Source organism: Chiloscyllium plagiosum, chromosome 46 (assembly GCF_004010195.1).
Source record: "Chiloscyllium plagiosum isolate BGI_BamShark_2017 chromosome 46, ASM401019v2, whole genome shotgun sequence".
Lineage (NCBI taxonomy): Eukaryota > Metazoa > Chordata > Chondrichthyes > Orectolobiformes > Hemiscylliidae > Chiloscyllium > Chiloscyllium plagiosum.
The window spans coordinates 12,656,647-12,674,132 of NC_057755.1; the positions used below are offsets into that span (position 1 = coordinate 12,656,647).

At 43.0% G+C, this 17,486-nt stretch overlaps 1 protein-coding gene across 1 annotated transcript in view; it reads left to right on the forward strand.

Annotated features, from left to right (window-relative positions):
• The window catches only part of hk1 (hexokinase 1), a 127,509-nt gene that overhangs the window by 82,488 nt on the left and 27,535 nt on the right, over positions 1 to 17,486 (forward strand). Inside the window, exons 10-11 of the mRNA XM_043683146.1 lie at positions 9,953 to 10,257; positions 16,109 to 16,257. Of these exons, the coding sequence (XP_043539081.1) occupies positions 9,953 to 10,257; positions 16,109 to 16,257 (454 nt within the window). The remainder of the gene's footprint in view (positions 1 to 9,952; positions 10,258 to 16,108; positions 16,258 to 17,486) is intronic.

The window sequence follows — 17,486 nt, forward strand, 5'->3', positions numbered from 1 at the left end:
GAGCCGAGCCAGCCATAAAGCTTACGCAGCGCCTGCCTCGGCAGCATCAAGGGTATATAAGACGGGGTAAAATATTCATCTCAACTAAAGCGACTCTGCCTAACCAAGATATCGGGAGATCTTCCCATCGTTGAAGGTCCTGTCTTATTTTCTCCAATAAGTGTGTACAATTGGCTATATATAGCTGACCAAATGCCGGAGTGATGAAAATACCTAAGTACAGAAAACCTTCTAGTGACCATCGAAAGGGAAAAGAGGATCTGTCCGCAAAACTGGATATACTGGCAAGACCTCCCAGTGGCATGGCATCTGATTTCATAAAATTGATTTTGTGGTCTGAGAACATACCAAATAAATTGACCACTTGAATTAGGTGGGGCACAGATGTCAAAGGATCACTTAAGAAAAGGAGGACTTCATCCGCATAGAGAGTAATTTTGTGCTTGCCTGATCCAACCTCCGGAGCCGATATGTTAGGGTCAGTTTGTATAGCTTCTGACAACGGCTCAATCACTAGCAAAAATAATAATGGTGAGAGAGGACATCCCTGACGACAGCCCTTGCGACGCTAAAGCTACCCAAACTTAAACTGTTAATGATCACCACTGCTTTGGGATCATTTATATAACTCATTTAGTAAAAACCTCTCCAACACCAAACCGCTACAGTGTATAAAAAAAGATATGGCCATTCTACCTGATCGAATGCCTTCTCTGCATCAAGGGAGACCACTAAACTCAGTATTGTTCCCTGTTGGCAGGCTTGTACCTTATTTAAGATTCTTCTAATGTTATTAGTTGATCTGTGATCCTTTATATACCCCGTCTGGTCTTCTTTTATAATGAATGGTAAGACTCTCTCCAGACTTAATGCTAAATTTGAGAGAATTTTAAAATCTACGTTTAACAAGGGTCTATATGAGGAGCAGTCTTCTGGGGTCTTTCCCTTCTTAAGAATGAGAGAAATATTTGCTTCTCTCAGCGAAGGCGGGAGGCAGCCCTGACTGTGAATAGTTTTATATATATTTATAAGTGGCCTGGCCAGTTCCCTATAAATTCTTTATAAAACTTAGCCTGGACTCTCTCTGGTCCAGGCGCTTTGCCACTCTGAATCTGCCTCACCACTTCTTGTACTTCCTGGGTTGCCAGGGGGCATTCAAGAATGACACCTGCTCTGAGGGTAGGCCCAGGAGGGCCAGATTTTTAAAGAAAGACTCCGTCTTCCTCGTTCTGTCCTCAGTCCTGTGACTTATACAATTCAAAATAGTACTTCCTAAAGGCTGCATTGAGCTTTTTATGATGATAAGTCAAGGTACCAGTACTGTCTCTAATGGATGTAATGGCTTGGGAGCCTTTTTCTTTCTGGTAAGGTACGCTAGAAAGCTGCCAGGCTTATTACCGTATTCGAATAGCTTCTGCTTTGTGAATAAAATCTCCCTCTTTGTGTTTGAGTAAATGCAGTATTCAAGGTTGCCCTAAGGGCTGTGATCCACTGTAGTTTAGTAATGGAGGGCCTATCAACATACGCTGTCACAGTTGCCTTTAGGTAAGCATCGAGTAGACACTGTTGCTCTCCCTTTTTGTCATTTCCAGGTTGCAGAATGTTAGATAACCAAGCCTCGCGTGTATGCCTTTGCGGTCTCCCGCATCGTCTAGGGGTTCCTGGCCGTGCCCGAGTTGATATCCCAGTAGGTTTTAAATTCCTGCGAAAAATATTTTATGAACTTCTTATCCTTCAGTAAAAAAGGGTCCATATGCCAGTGTTGGGGACCTATGCCATCATCACTAGTCTTAACCTCCATGTATACTGCGGCATGGTCAGAGATAGTTATATTCCCTATTTTACAGGACAATATAGAGTTCAAAAGGGTCAAGGGGACAAAAAACATATTGATTCTGGTATGGCACTTGTGTGGGTTAGAATAGAAAGTAAAGTCTGTACCCTCTGGGTGGAGACAATTCCACACATCTACCAGCCCCAACTCCCTATTCAGATCCGCCAGCTGCCTAGATTTCAAAGATATGCCCGCAGAGCTCCTAGATATCCTGTCCGCCTCTGGGTCAATGATACAATTAAAATCTCCCCCTATAATTGTATGGCAGACCCCAAGAGCCATCAACTTAGAGAACGCTTCCGTTACAAATTTAAAAGGGTGTGCCAGGGGGGCAATAAAGATTCAAAATCCCATATTCCTGTATGGGAATTCCTTGCTCACAGGGGGCACTACTACCTTCCATTAACCCTGCCATAAGTTCTCCCAGCTAGGGCCCTGCCCTCAGCCCAGGCGTTACAAAATAAAATAAGTAAATTCCAGTATCTTATAAAACAGAAGTTAAATTAAAAGTGGGTGACACACACACACACACACACACACACACACACACACACACACTCACACTCTCTCTCTCACACTCTCTCTCTCACTCTCTCTCTCTCACTCTCTCTCTCTCACTCTCTCTCTCTCACTCTCTCTCTCTCACTCTCTCTCTGTGGAAAACTTACGTTCTGTCTGGAAAATGACCCTGAGCTTCTGGTTGCCTGCTACTACAACATACCACCATATTTCCTGGCTAATATTTCCATCTTGGACATGCTCCGGAGCTCCAGTGAGGCTCAGCACCAGGTGGAAGAAAAACATTTCATTTTTCATTTGAGGATCTTGTAGCCTTCAGAACTCAGTATCAAGTTCAATAAGTTTTAAACCTGAATACCTTCTTCAATGCCTTTATCTACTCCCACTCCAGACTCGTTATGACATGGGCTGTTTTCAGCACAACCAATCCATTTTCACCTACTTACGATCCCATTATTAGCTTTTCTTTCTCTTGGTCTTCTATTCCATCCCTTGGCCGATCTCTTTTTTTCTCTCTCTCTCTTTTTTTCTCTCTCTCTTTTTTCCTCTCTCTCTTTTTTTTTCTCTCTCTATCACCTAGATATGCTGTAATATATTCAAATTTACAATCCCAGCAAATATTAAGCAACTCAAAAAGAAAAACAAACCCACTCAGAGACATTCCCCAATAATCAGATAAACCGCGTGAGCTATAGATAAGACTGAAGAAAGAATAAGGAACGAGCCCCTCCCCCATTGGGAAGAAGGAAAGACAAAGGAGGGGGGGAGCAAAATAAAGACGTCCATACAGTTCAAGTCTCGCAGTCTATTTGAGAGCGTCCACGAATTCTTTTACTTTTTCCAGTGATCCAAAGATATATAAAAGATCCTCCATGACTGAAGCCCAGCATTGCCGGATATCGCATGGAATATTGAATATTTAAGTCTTTCAGACACTTCTTCGCCTCGTCAAATGCCCTCCTCTTGCGGACCACAACCAGAGAAAAGTACTGATACAACATTATCTTGGAGTCCTTGTATATTGTGGCCTGGGGATCCTTCCCAAGACTCTGGAGGCCTTAGGCAGCATTTGTTTTTCCCTGTAATGTTGAAGGCAGACCACGACTGGGCAGGGGCGCTGGTCCGACCCGGGCCTGCGTACAACAACCCGGTGGGCCCGCTCAACCCGTACCCGGCCCAGCTTCAACTTCAATTTCAGCAGCTGTGGGAGCCATTGCTCCAGGAAATCCACAAGCTAGCCTTCCTCCTCCCAATCGGGAAGGCCCAGCAACCGAATGTTTTTCAGACGACCTCGAGAATGAAGGTCGTCGATATGTTCCTCCAAGGTCCAGACTTGTTGCTCCAGAGCCCGGACCTGACCCGCAGATGACTCAGCAGCAGTTTCCGAGGCCGCGGTCCATTGCTCCGCCCCTCCAATATGCTGCCCACGTTTCTCGATCTCTCAGTCATGCTTCTGCAGCATGACCAAGATCGACTCCCACTGGACCAGGTCTCCTCGATGGATGCATTGCTCTTCTCTCGGAGTTTAACGAACTCTGAGATCAGGTTTGCCTCTGCAGGTAAGTCCCCCGAGGTGAAACTACGGGACCCTTTGCCCTTAGTCATTTTTAAGAAAGCACCAAACTGTTAAAGTTTGATACAAAATGGCTAAGGGTGCTGGGCAAAAACTATTTTAAATAATTTAACAGGTGAAGTGAGGGTGGGCACCCCACTCTTTCTGAGTCTTGGGCAGAGCTCTGCAGCCTCAGACCTGCTGGGTCACTGCCATCTTGGATCTCCCGACCAGCTGACAATTTAAAGGCCTAAAAAACCAGTCGCTTTCCAACTACTGAATTTAACACCTACCTCTGTGCGTGTCGAAGTAGGACAGTTTTAACTATGTGAGAGCAAATCGGTCTTGCACGTTTGTTGAATCATTGTCTAATATTTGATTGAAAATCAGATTTATCTTTACATTTTTCCTCAGTGTGCAGTTCTGATGCTGGCAATGGTTCTGGGGGAAGGTTGCAAATGTTGGTCCAGGATGACATGCTGTGGGCCTTAGAAACAGGAATAGGCCATTTAGCCCTTCAAGCCCGCTCCATCATCAATATGATCATGGCTGATCTAGTAGTGTTCTCAGCTCCACTTTCCTGTCTGCACTCCAGAATCCTCTAACGTCCTCTAATTTTACTAGTATCTCCCAAAAGGTTCAATAAAATTTCCTCTTATTCTTCTAAATACCAATTGACCTAACCCGTTCAACTTTTTTTCAACAGATAAGCCTTTCTGTTCCAGAAATAAATTGAGTAAACCTGCCTTGAATTACTTTTAAAACAGTGAGATCTTTTTCAAATTAGGAGACCATAACTACAAACAGTACCAAGCTGGTCTCCCCAGTGCCCTGTGTAGCTCTAGTAAAACTTCCATAATTTTTATTCCATTCCTCTTGCGATAAGCATCAAGATTACATTTACTTTCTATAATCGCTTGTTGTACCTGCACATTTTCTCTCTGATTTATGTATCAGAGCACCCTTCTGTATCACCTAGTTCTGCAATCTCCCTCCTTTTTAAATAGTGGACAGCTTTTCTATACAATATTCTGGCACATTAAAAGAGCTCTTGCAAATTATTGCAGAAACTGAATTTGCTGTGATGTATCCAGGCGACGGATGTCTCCCTGGATAGCAAGTTTCTAGATGTGGTGGATTCTCCAGCTTAAGATGTGCGCACAGAGAGAGAATGGCTGATTGCAAAACAATCCAAGAGCAACAGGCTGGTAGTGCAGCAGTCCCCTGAGTGCATCATGTCCTCTAATCAATATACAATTTTGATTATTAGTGAGAATGATGGCTCCTCTAGGAAGTGCAGACAGAGCCACTTGGCGCTATTGTTGGTTCAGCAATACTAGAAGGCAGGGCAAGATTGGAAAAGCAATAATGATGAGTGTTTCATAGTTAGGACAATTGACATTCGTATCTGAAACAGTCGACCTAAATCTAGAATGATATCTTAGTTGCTATCATACCACAGTCAGGCAATGTGACGGAAGGTGAACGGCCAAAGGTAGTTGTCCATGTTAGTGTAACAACTTTGAGCATAACATTAAAAAATAGGAGCAAGAGTCGACCATCATACTTGTTCCATCTTTCAACAAGATCATAGTTGAATTGATTATTCAGCCTTCATTTCATTGTCTACCTATTGCTCCATAATCTATGACTCCCACACAGATTAAAAATGAGTCTAACTCAGCCTTCAATATATTCAATGATTCCATTTCCACTGCTTCCTGACAGCATAGGGGTGGCATGGGAGCTCAGTGGTTAGCACTGCTGCCTCACACCTCCAGGGACCCAGATTTGATTCCACTCTCTGGCGACTGTGTGTGGAGTTTGCAAATTTTCTCAGTGTCCGTGTGAGTTTTTTCCCCATAGTTCAAAGGGTGTGTAAGCTAGCTGGATTAGCCATGGGGAATGCAGGGTTACAGGGACGTGGGTCTGGATGGGTCGGTGTGGAGCTAATTGGCCTACTTCCACACTGTAGGGATTCTATGATTCATATTCTAGATTTCATTAGAGGAAATATGCTCACTGTCCCTACCCTGTCAAGTACTGTAGTAATCTTTCAATAAGAACACTTCTCAGTGATCTGAATTTTAATACCCCTCAGCCCAACCTGCTTAACCATTTGTCATAGAGCATTTCATCCTACAAATAAACCAAGTGAACATTCTGTGAACTGCCTCCAGTGCAAGTGTCTTTTCCTTTAAAAAGGAGATCAAAGCTATACATAGTACTCCCATGTATATTCTCACTAATGTCCTGTGCAGTTGAGGTAAGAACTTCCTTTCTTTTATATTCCGTCCCTCTTGTGATTATTCCAACATGCGTCGTCCTAATAATTACTTACTTCATAGGCATGTTAACTTTTATTAATGTGCTAGGGCACCTAGACCCCTCTATACCATAGCATTCTGCAACTTCCCCCCACAGTGACTCAGTGGATAGAACTGCTGCCTCACAGCACCAGGCACCCAGGTTCGATTCCAGCCTCAGCTGACTGTGTTGAGTTTGCACATTCTCCCACTGTCTGTGTGGATTTCCTTCCACAGTCCAAAGATAGGCAGGTTAGGTGGATTGGCCATGCTAAGTTACCCATAGTGTTTAGGGATGTGCAGGCTGGGTGATTTAGCCATAGGAAGTGCAGATTTACCGAGGTAGATTAGAGGAATAGGTATGGGAGGGATGCCGTTCAGAATGTTGTGAACTTGAGCTGAATGACCTAGTTCTGGTCGCCCTATTATAGGAAAGATGTGGATGCTTTGGAGAGGGTTCAGAGGAGATTTACCAGGATGCTGCCTGCACTGGAGGGTTTATCTTATGAAGAGAGGTTGACTGAGCTCGGACTTTTTCATTGGAGAAAAGGAGGAGGAGAGGGGACCTAATTGAGGTATACCAGATCATGAGGGGCATAGATAGTCTCTGGCTATCGACTCTATTTCCCAGGGCAGAAATGACTTAACACGAGGGGTCATAGTTTTAATCTGGTTGGAGGAAAGTATAGAGGGAATGTCAGAGGTGGGTTCTTTACACAGAGTTGTGAGAGCATGGAATGCGTTGCCAGCAGCAGTTGTGGAAGCAAGGTCATTGGGGACATTTAAGAGACTACTGGACATGCATATGGTCACAGAGATTTGAGGGTGCATACATGAGGATCAATGGTCGGCACAACATCGTGGGCTGAAGGGCCTGTTCTGTGCTGTACTGTTCTATGTTTCTATGATTCTGCTTTTCTATTCTTCCAAACCATGTACAAAACATCACACTTTCTCACATTATATTTCATCTACTAAGTTTTTGCCCAGTCAAGTTATCTATATCCCATTTGATTTATCCTTGTCACATGTACTTAAGTACAGTGAAACATTTTGTTTTGTGTGCAGTACAGGTAGTACATACCTTTAGACAGAGCAAGACATACAACATTTCAACTCCCCCTCCCACTCTGACGAGGACATGGAGGTCCTGGGCCTCCTTCACCGCCGCCTCGGAACACTTCAACCCCAGGGCATCAATGTGGATTTCAACAGCTTCCTCACTTCCCCTTCCTCCACCTCATCCTAATTTCAAACTTCCAGCCCACACTGTCCCCTTGACCTGTCCGTCCGACCTGCCTATCTCCTTTTCCACCTATCCACTCCACCCTCTCCTCCCTGACCTATCACCTTCATCTCCTCCCCCACTCACCTATTGTACTCTATGCCACTCTCTCCCCACCCCCACCCTCCTCTAGCTTATCTCTCCACGTTTCAGGCTCTCTGCCTTTATTCCTGATGAAGGGCTTTTGCCCGAAACGTCGATTTTGCTGCTCGTCGGATGCTGCCTGACCTGCTGTGCTTTTCCAGCACCACTGATCCAGATACAAGATTACGGCTGCTTAGGTGCACAAAAGCTAGATCAACATTAGATTTGAAATTAGATAGCAAACAGTAATGGGCCTAGCCCCAAAGCCTGAGCCACTCTACTAAACTGACCCGAGCTGTCATTTCCTCCCAGCTTGATTGCAGACCACTTGTGCCCGGTGAGTTATCAGGTCCTCTCCTTCCTCTACACATACCTCTAACATGGGTACAGTGCCAGAATCTGAGGAGCTGCTTTTTTAAAAAAAGTCAGTTCAAGTATTGGGATCTCTTCATAAGTGCCGTGTTTCCTTTTTCTCCTGTACTGTGTGTACTGCAGCTGGGCAAGTAGCAGTTCATCATTATCTAAAAGCTAAACAGAGTTGGGATAAAGGGAGGAAAGCAAGAGTTTCATGGAAATTATTTGCAGCTTGCATATTATGCTGTACAGCAGGATCATGGGTGCTGTAGTAAAGTAAAATCATTTAGCAAATATGCAGGTACCAAAAGATTAATCAGTACAGTTTCACCTCAGTGATGTGTGATGTCCTGACTCAGCATCCCATTGTCACTGCATGCCACAACTCTGTCACAGTTGAAGTTATGATGCATGAAAGGTATATGGAGGTACTGTATATGAAACCTGTGGGAACTGGGTGTGAGATGAGCAGTATTGAAATATGTATAAGGGTAGTGAGGTGTCTGGATGTTAGATGTGGAACTTGATTGCCACAGATTAATGATGGTGGTGTGGTGATTGAAAAGCATGAGATTTTGGTTTGGTGACGAGAAGATATCATTGAAAATGTATTTGCTGCAAAAATCATTAAAGCTCCTTGTACCGCTGCTGCTGGGTACTCAAGGCTACATTCTGAGAATTGACCACTTTCTGCAGCTTCTCTCTTTTCTCTTTTGAGGATGCTGTTGGCAGCTTTCTGACTGACTGCAAAGTAAGGCCACACCTCTATCCAATCCACCATGGCATCCATGAATCCAAAGGCCGTCTTCCCTACTCTGAATTTAACAACAGTCTCCATGGAGAGAGAGCAAGCTAACGTTTCAAGTTTAGATGACTCCTCTTCAGAGCTGAAGTGAAGATGAACAGTCATCTAGATTTGAAACATTAGCTTGCCCTCACATCATGTATGCTATCTGACCCTCTGTGATCTCCAACATTTGCTGTTTTCAGTGCAGATTCCGGCATCTGCAGTAATTTGCTCCTACATTTTGTTTAACAACAGTCTCCTCTAATTCAGTGCAACTTCACTTTATAAGGGCCAGAGTCCCTTTAAGACAAGCACACTGTCTGAGCCTTGTACTCACTGAATTCTGCTCACTGAACTGATAGGCAAACAGCAACTTGTACTCCACTGAAATCAACGCTATAATAGAGTAGGGAGGAGGCAACAATAACTTTACTAGCTAGGCCACAAATCACAACTTCAGACCTTTTTTTAAATTTATTTAACCAAGTGAGAAAGTAACAAGTGAAGGAGTCAATAAGCCCATAATCTGAATGTCAAACAGTGAAAACATCTCACTGTAAGGGATAATTCCTTCTGAGTGGTGCAGTCTCAAATGTCAAACCATCTGGGATTTAAACAGCTCCATATCTTTAATATCCCAAAAGCAATTAAACAAGGCTTGTCTGATTCAAATAGTTGGCCACTTTGGAAAGTAACTACTTGACTCTCTCACAAATGAATAAAATGTCATCCCTGTTCAAAAGTAGCTGGATCCCTCCCTCCCACTGCAGAGAACCAACATAACTTACATTTGTATCAAGTTAAGCTCACGAAGGTTCTGGGTGTTTTGTGCAGGAGGGAGACTCCTTAAAAGTTAAGGAATAGTGCAGTTCTTTCAGCGAATTAATTCTATCAGTTGTGCTTCTGTTCTTTTGGAAACATTGATACAAAGTTATAAATAATGTCAGTAAGCAGGGCAAATCTTTGTGGGTCACACAAGCATAATCTCTCGAACTGATCTCCGTCCTGAACAATTAGTAACAGAAACATTGAGTGATCATAACTACGCTGACAGAAGTCAGTTAAAGTAGCAGGAATTGAATCTGGGACCTGTACTTGACAGCTCATTGCCCAACTGAGGCACAGGGCAGCTGTAAATGTTTTTCTTACCATCGTGTTTGTAAAATTATGATGGTTACATTCTTTTGTGTGCAGAAGTGATCTATCTTGATCTCTTTGTGATCTCTTACAGATTTGCCAGGCGCCTCCAGAAAACCGTGAGACGGCTAGTCCCCGACTGTGAGGTCCGGTTTCTCCTTTCGGAAAGTGGCAGTGGAAAAGGTGCTGCCATGGTCACTGCAGTGGCCGCAAGGCTTGTTTCACAACGCAAAGAAATAGATGAAACACTTGCATCGTTCACACTCACGCAAGAGCAGCTGTTTGAGGTGAAGAAGAGAATGAGAATGGAGATGGAGCTTGGTTTAAAGAAGAAATCTCATGATACTGCAACAGTGAAAATGTTGCCAACCTTTGTTCGCAGCACCCCCGATGGAACAGGTACCCAAGTTATACTTAAAATCTTAGCCTGTGTACTTTATTATTAACAGTCCAACAGTCACTCTGTGTTTACCTCGGCCTAACAAAGTAAAACATCCCAAGACACTTCACATGGGAATTGTAAAGCAATTGGGAAACGCTATAGGTTTTAAGGAACATCTTTAAAAAGGAAACAGAAGCAGCGAGGTTTAGGGAGGAAATTCTAGAGTTTAGGGCTTTTGTAGTTTAAGGCATGGCCACTAATTGTTCAGGGATTAAACTTTCAGATTTTTGGAACTTTCAAAGTAAGATTTAATGTGCACATATACCAGTCCCTTAAGGTATCAGGCCAGATGGATAAAGTGATTAAGAAGGTTTGAGGTATTTATTAGTCGTGGCATAGATTTTGAGAGCAGGGAGGTAGTTGCTGGAACTATATATTAAAAAAAAAAGTACTGAGTGCAGTTCTGGAATCCACATTATAGAAGTGGTGTGATAGCATTGGAGAGGGGGCAGAGGAGATTTACCAGGATTTTGCCAGGACTGCAGGGTTTCAGTTGTGTAAAGAAATTGGACAGACTGGGGTATTTTTCCCTACAGCAGAGGAGATTAAGAGGAGGCAGAATTGAGATATATAAAATTATGAGGGGCATGGATAGGGTAGACAGAAACTTTCTCCATGGAGAGATCAATGGCCAGAGCATAGATATAAGGTAAGAGGCTGAATGTTTCGAGGAGAGGTGAGGAAAATCTTTTTCACTCATGGGTGATGTGGATCGGAACTCACTGCCTATTGAGGATGGTGGAGGCAACAACTCTCAACATTTAAGAAGTATTTAGATGTGCCAAGACAAACAATACAATGGGCCAAGTGCTGGAAAATGGGATTAGAATAGATAGGTGGTTATTTTTATTCCGCATGGACGTGATAATCTGAAAGCCCTTTTTCTGTGCTGTGGACCCCTATGCTGGAGAGAAAAAGATGGGGAGGAATGAAGCTGTGAAAAGACTTAAGAATAAGTATGAGAATTTTAAAGTAGAGGCATTGTTTAACTGGGAGTCGGTATAGATCAAAGAAAATGGGTGAGCATGATTTGATGAGCGTTCGAACACGCACAATAGAGGTTTGCTTGTCGTCAGGGTGCCAAAGGGTGGGATGTGGGAAACCAGCCAGGAATATGTTGGAACAGTCAAGTTTAGAGATTGAGAAGGTACAAGTGAGGATTTCAACAGCAGATGCAATGTGGCAGCAAAGTAGTCAGGTGATCTTACACAGGTGGACATAGTTGGTCTAGATGATGTAAATATGTGATTGGAAGTACATCTTGGGCTGAGATTAGCCTCAGACGTTCGACAGGGTGAGAGAGAGAGAGAATTGTTGACTGGGCAATGAATTTTAGGACAGGGATCAAAGAAACTTCTGGTTCAGTTCTGGACATCAGGAAATTATTCTGGAAGTTTAAAGAGAGGAACAGTTGAGAGGTGGTGATGTCAGCCTGTGTGGATGATGTTAAAAATCACACAACACCAAGTTATAGTCCAACAGGTTTAATTGCAAGCACACTAGCTTTCAGAGCAACACTCCTTCATCAGGTGCGTCGCTCCGAAAGCTAGTGTGCTTCCAATTAAACCTGTTAGACTATAACCTGGTGTTGTGTGATTTTTAACTTTGTACACCCCAGTCCAACACCGGCATCTCCAAATCATGTGTGGATGATAACATCAAGTTTTGGGCCTCTTTGCTGAGAGGCAGCATGTAAATGAGAAATAGAGCTCCAAGAATAGATCCGTGAGGGAAATCAGAAGTATGGGAACGAGAGGAGCAACCACATAACCAATTACAAACTTGTAAGGTATTCTTGGGTCACATCCAAAGAAGTTCCATAATTCTCCAAAGAAATACACTTAGTTCAAAACTAGTCTTACCACGTATGCTTTGCCTACTTCAGTCCTGGGCTCCAAAAATCCAGCTTGAGCTGAGGCACCTGATGACTTGAATGCCTGACTGCCACTGTGACCCTAATGTGCATGAGAAAAAGTCAGCAGGCATTTGGAATGGTTTGAGTTTAATAAGGAGTTCATTTACCTTATGTTGTGTACTAAGTGCATTTAAATACAATATCCTCAGTCCTACATTGACCATACCCCTTTTGCTTTCCCTTCGCCTTTTCGTAGTTGTCCCCTTATTGCTGTACCTGAAGTTAGATTGCTGATCCTTTCCATTATCTGTCCAATTACTTGTTCTGCAAATCTTAATAACCTCTCCTGAGCCTCCAACTAATTTAAAGTCTTTGTGACTTCAATTTGTACCATTGGTTTGTTTCATTTATAATGAATGCTTCATGCATTAAGATATAAAGACTTTAAGTCTGCTTGTTTGATTATCACATTTCCCCATACTTTTATGGTTCCTTTGCAGAAGATTAGATACCCTACAGCGTGGAAACAGGCCCTTCGGCCCAACCAGTCCACACCGGCCCTCCGACGAGTAACTCACCCAGACCCATTTCCCTCTGACTAATGCACCTAACACTATGGACAATTTAGCATGGCCGATTCACCTGACCTGCACATCTTTAGACTGTGGGAGGAAACCGGAGCACCCGGAGGAAACCCACGCAGGCACGGGGAAAATGTGCAAACTCCACACAGTCGCCCAAGGTTGGATTTGAACCTGGGACCCTGGTGCTGTGAGGCAGCAGGGCTAACCACTGAGCCACCATGCCACCCTGATGACATACATATAGTCTGTACCTTTTATTTTATGGTAACTATCAGTCCCATGACTAACCAGTAGTTCAACCTTATCTTTTATGTTTGGTTTTACAATTTTCATGGGAGTGAACAGCGCCCCCCCCCCCCATGTTCTTCACTATTTACTTTAAAGTGCTCTCTCCAACCCACTGTTATGCAATTTGCCAGGATTCTGATCCAAGAATGATTCCGATGGATCCTGTCCCATCAGAACAGTTCCTTCCTTCCTCAGTACTAGTGCCCATGTCCTGTGAATTCAAACCCGTTTTTCCCACTCCAATCTTTGAGCAACATATTTGCCTCCCTAATCTTGTTACCATGTCAATTAACAGATGGCTTAGATAGTAATTTGGCGATTATATCCTTTTTGATTCTGCTTTTTAATGTTGCCTCTCACTGTTTATATTTCCTCAGCATAACCTGTTTCCTCTTTCTACCTCTATTATTGGTACCTTCATGGACCAAGACAACAGGACCTTTCCGTTTGCACTCCAAATTCCTCTAAAGCCCAGATGTGATGCCTTGATCCTGGGAACCAGGCAGGCAACACTGCCTTCAGACTCTTAATCCTGGCCGCACAACGATTCTGATTAGAGTTAGATTTCTCGTTTCTACCTCCTCTTGAATGCCTCCCTATACCATGGTGCTGTGGTCAGTTTGCTCATCCTCTCTACAGCTCGACTGTCATGCAAACGGGGAGCAGGCATCTGAAGTCTGTTAGACAAATTCAAGGGCTGAGACACCTTTAGCACTACCCCCCCCTACGTTCCTTACCTGCCTCACTTATAGTCACACCCTCCTGTCGCTGACCACTGACAGATTTCGGGGTTGTTGATCGAAGAGGTGTGACCACTTCCTGAAGCATAGCATCCAGGTAACTTTTCCCTTCTTGTGGTGTTCAAAGCTCAGACTCCAGCTCATCAGCTCTGAGGTGGAGTTCCTCATGCAACCAATATTTGCTGCTGATGTGTTCACTATGAACTACAGTGGGGTCCACTAGCTCTCACATTGATCTTATTTATTAGTTCTTAGTTTGTTTTTTTTTAAATTTCCTACTGATCTTTTAGTTTTTAATTGGTAAATATTTCTCCTATTTACCTTCAATCTAGCCTATAGCAGAAAGTCGAAGTAGTAGCCATTGCTAACCAATGATCTTATGATTCTCCTGTGATATCACTTTATTTTGTGCTGGGCCCTGATCTTGGGCTTCAATCTATCTTGTTTAAGGTAAACCTTACAAATTATGAGCCAAACAAAGCAAGCAGAAAACACCTGTTCATCTCTGCACCGAATTCCTATGCTGCAGCTAAAGTTCCCAAACTATTTCCTGGCATAGGCTGTGTCTCACCCTGGATGGGATCGCTCCTTCCTAACTATGTGAAGTTTCCTGATCATGCACTTTCAAAAGGCCCTCTCCTATGTAGAGCTGAGGTGAGCTTGGACAACTCTCACTGATTAAGCTTCAAGAGCAATTAGTACCTATTGAGGCCCCATTCAAATCTGAGGTGTTTGACTGATAACTGTCCCTCCGTCAAGTTACTCAGCGACTTTATTAGTGTTTGAGCTAGACTACTGAATCTTAAATGTTTAAAATTGAGAAAGAAAGTAAAGCTTTACTACTCCCACACTGCCTCCAAAGAAAGTTCAAAACTTGTATGGTGCATATGTGCATCCTCTCAACCTAGTCCTAATGGTCTGGATGGTTGTGGCCACATCATGGAATTCAGTTCTCTTTATATAAAAAAAACTCACCAGCAAGGGGCACACCTCTAAGGGAAAGCTGTTAAGCATTTTTTTTCTACATTTGATATATTCCATTTAACTATACCTGAGGTAAGTCATTCCTTTTGATGCTTGTGGACTACTCCTGTTTCAGTACTGATTTCAGTCCAATGTAAGGAATGGTGTCATTGTAACTATCATGGAAACTCTGAATTTTCACAACTTAATTTTCAGAGGGCTTCTTTAACTTTACTGAAACCATGGAACTTGTTAATCTTTTCTTTAACTGTGCCTATGGTCTTATACCTTAGCCCACGCCTTCTGGCACCTGGGTGACAAACATAGCTTTGTCTCACCGCGTAGGGATAGTACAGTTGGGGAAACACTCAACTACATTCCCAAGGTTACCTCCCTTGTCTTACAGTCCCAGCTGCTGTTTCTTCACAGGTTTCCGCTTGGTATGTTTTGATTTTTGCTAAATGAAGGGAGAAGTCCATTTCATGATTGGCTTCAATATCCATAACTGGTTTGTCCAGTAAGACTCTGGGTCTACCCACAGCTTTCTCCTCACATTACGTGTAATGGGCACATTGCATTCCTGCTGGAAATTATTTTTACCCCGCTGGTTTTTAAAAAATCAATTCCTGTAGCTCTTTATTTTCCATATGACTAAGAACCGACCCAATCAGCTTAAACCCTCGTGTCTGTATTGTTCTGAAGTTTGTGGAGTTCACTTGTGATTTCCTGCTAAAACCTCTGGTTTCTGAGTTGGCTGTGACAGTGAGACCACTGCGATAGTTATTTCTGATAACACCAATTGAATGCAGCAATAAGTAGGTATGAAGACATATGCAGTTTGATGTCTTGTATTTTTAAAATGCCTGACACTGAAATAAATATGATGGTGTTGGTTCCACCAAAATGGGTTCCTACTTCAGGAGCAGCTCCAGAGCAGCTGAAGGGTGTTTCAGTGTTTACGAGAGGGCAGGAAGCAAGCACCAGAGTGATTTGAAATAATGCTGTGTCAGATGTCACAGGTTTACACGATGGCACTTCCACGTTTTCTAATGAACTCCTGAACACAAATTTTAAAAGAACAACCATGTACCATCTCCCTCTGTCACACTTTCCCAGGGTGCCTTCAAACCGTTGCACTTTCCAATTTTCTGGAGTCACACATAGATCGGATCTGCAGATTTTCTTCCCTAAAGGATATTGACAATTACCATACGCCATCATCTCCCTTAATAGTGTGGGTACTTAGAATCATTGAATATTATAATGAGTACCAATCCAAAATAATAACCAAAGAAATACTAAGGTTATTTTTTAACATTAATAGTACGATAGCAAGGATCAAAAGTATTTATTGTTTAACTTCAATTTTTGTTTACAGAAAATGGGGATTTTGTAGCCCTTGACCTCGGTGGAACCAACTTCCGTGTTCTACTTGTGAAGATTCGTAGTGGCAAGAGACGAACAGTTGAAATGCACAACAAGATCTATGCTATTCCCTTGGAGATAATGCAAGGGACAGGGGAAGAAGTAGGTAAAATTTTCTTGGTGGTTTAGTGTGTTGCAGTCGGTGCATCAACAATTAATAGATAGTAAGAGGTGGTTGGGAGCAATTAGGAATCAAACAGCTGGTTTACACAAAGTAAGGGCATATCTGAGATATTAAAGAGCAAAAGAACACAGGAACAGGGCCTTCAATCACCAAGTCTGTGCTGATGCACAATGCCTTTCTAAGCTAAAATCTTTTTTTCCTCTACATGATCTGTATTTGTCTATTCCCTGCCAACCAAGACGCCTCTTAAACATTGCTATTGTATCTACTCCTCCCACCTCCTCTGGTCATGCATTCCAGGCACTTACCATCCTCTGTGTAAAAGAATACTTGTGTCTCACATCTTTCTCCTTTTTACCTTAAACCTGCTAATTAATATTTCTATCCTGGGTAACAGACTCCGATTATCCATTCTATCCATGCCTCTTATAACTTTGTAAACTTAATCAGGTCACCCCTCAGCCTCCTACGTTCAAATCCAAACAAACCAGGTTTGTCCAATCTCTCCTCATAGCTTATACCCTCCAATCTTGGTAACATCCTGGTAAACCTTTTCTTTACCCTTTCCAAAGCCTCTGCACTCTTCTGGTAGTTTGGCAACCAAAACTGTACACACTATTCCAAATGTGGCCTAACTCAAGTTCTGTACAGCTGCAATATGACTTTCTGATCTTTACCCTGTAAGCCCTGACTGATGAAGGCAACCATGCCTCACCTTGACCACCATCTCCACTTTCAGGGAACTGTGGATTTGTATGCATAGATTCCTCTATATGTTAATGCATCTAAGGGTTCTATCATTTGCTGTGTACTTCCCTCCTGTATTAGATCTTCCAAAATGTATCACCTTATCTTTATATTGATGAAATCAATAGTTCATATTTGTCTTAGAATCATATAGCATGGAAACAGACCTTCAGCCCATGCTGAACATAATCCCAAACTAAACTTAGTCCCACCTGCCTGATCCAGGACCATAAGGTAAAAACAATGACATGTAGATGCTGGAAACCAGATTCTGGATCAGTGGTGCTGGAAGAGCACAGCAATTCAGGCAGCATCCAAGGACAGGCAAAATCGACGTTTCGGGCAAAAGCCCTTCATCAGGAATAAAGGCAGAGAGCCTGAAGCGTGGAGAGATAAGCTAGAGGAGGGTGGGAGTGGGGATAGAGTAGCATAGAGTACAATAGGTCAGTGGGGGAGGAGA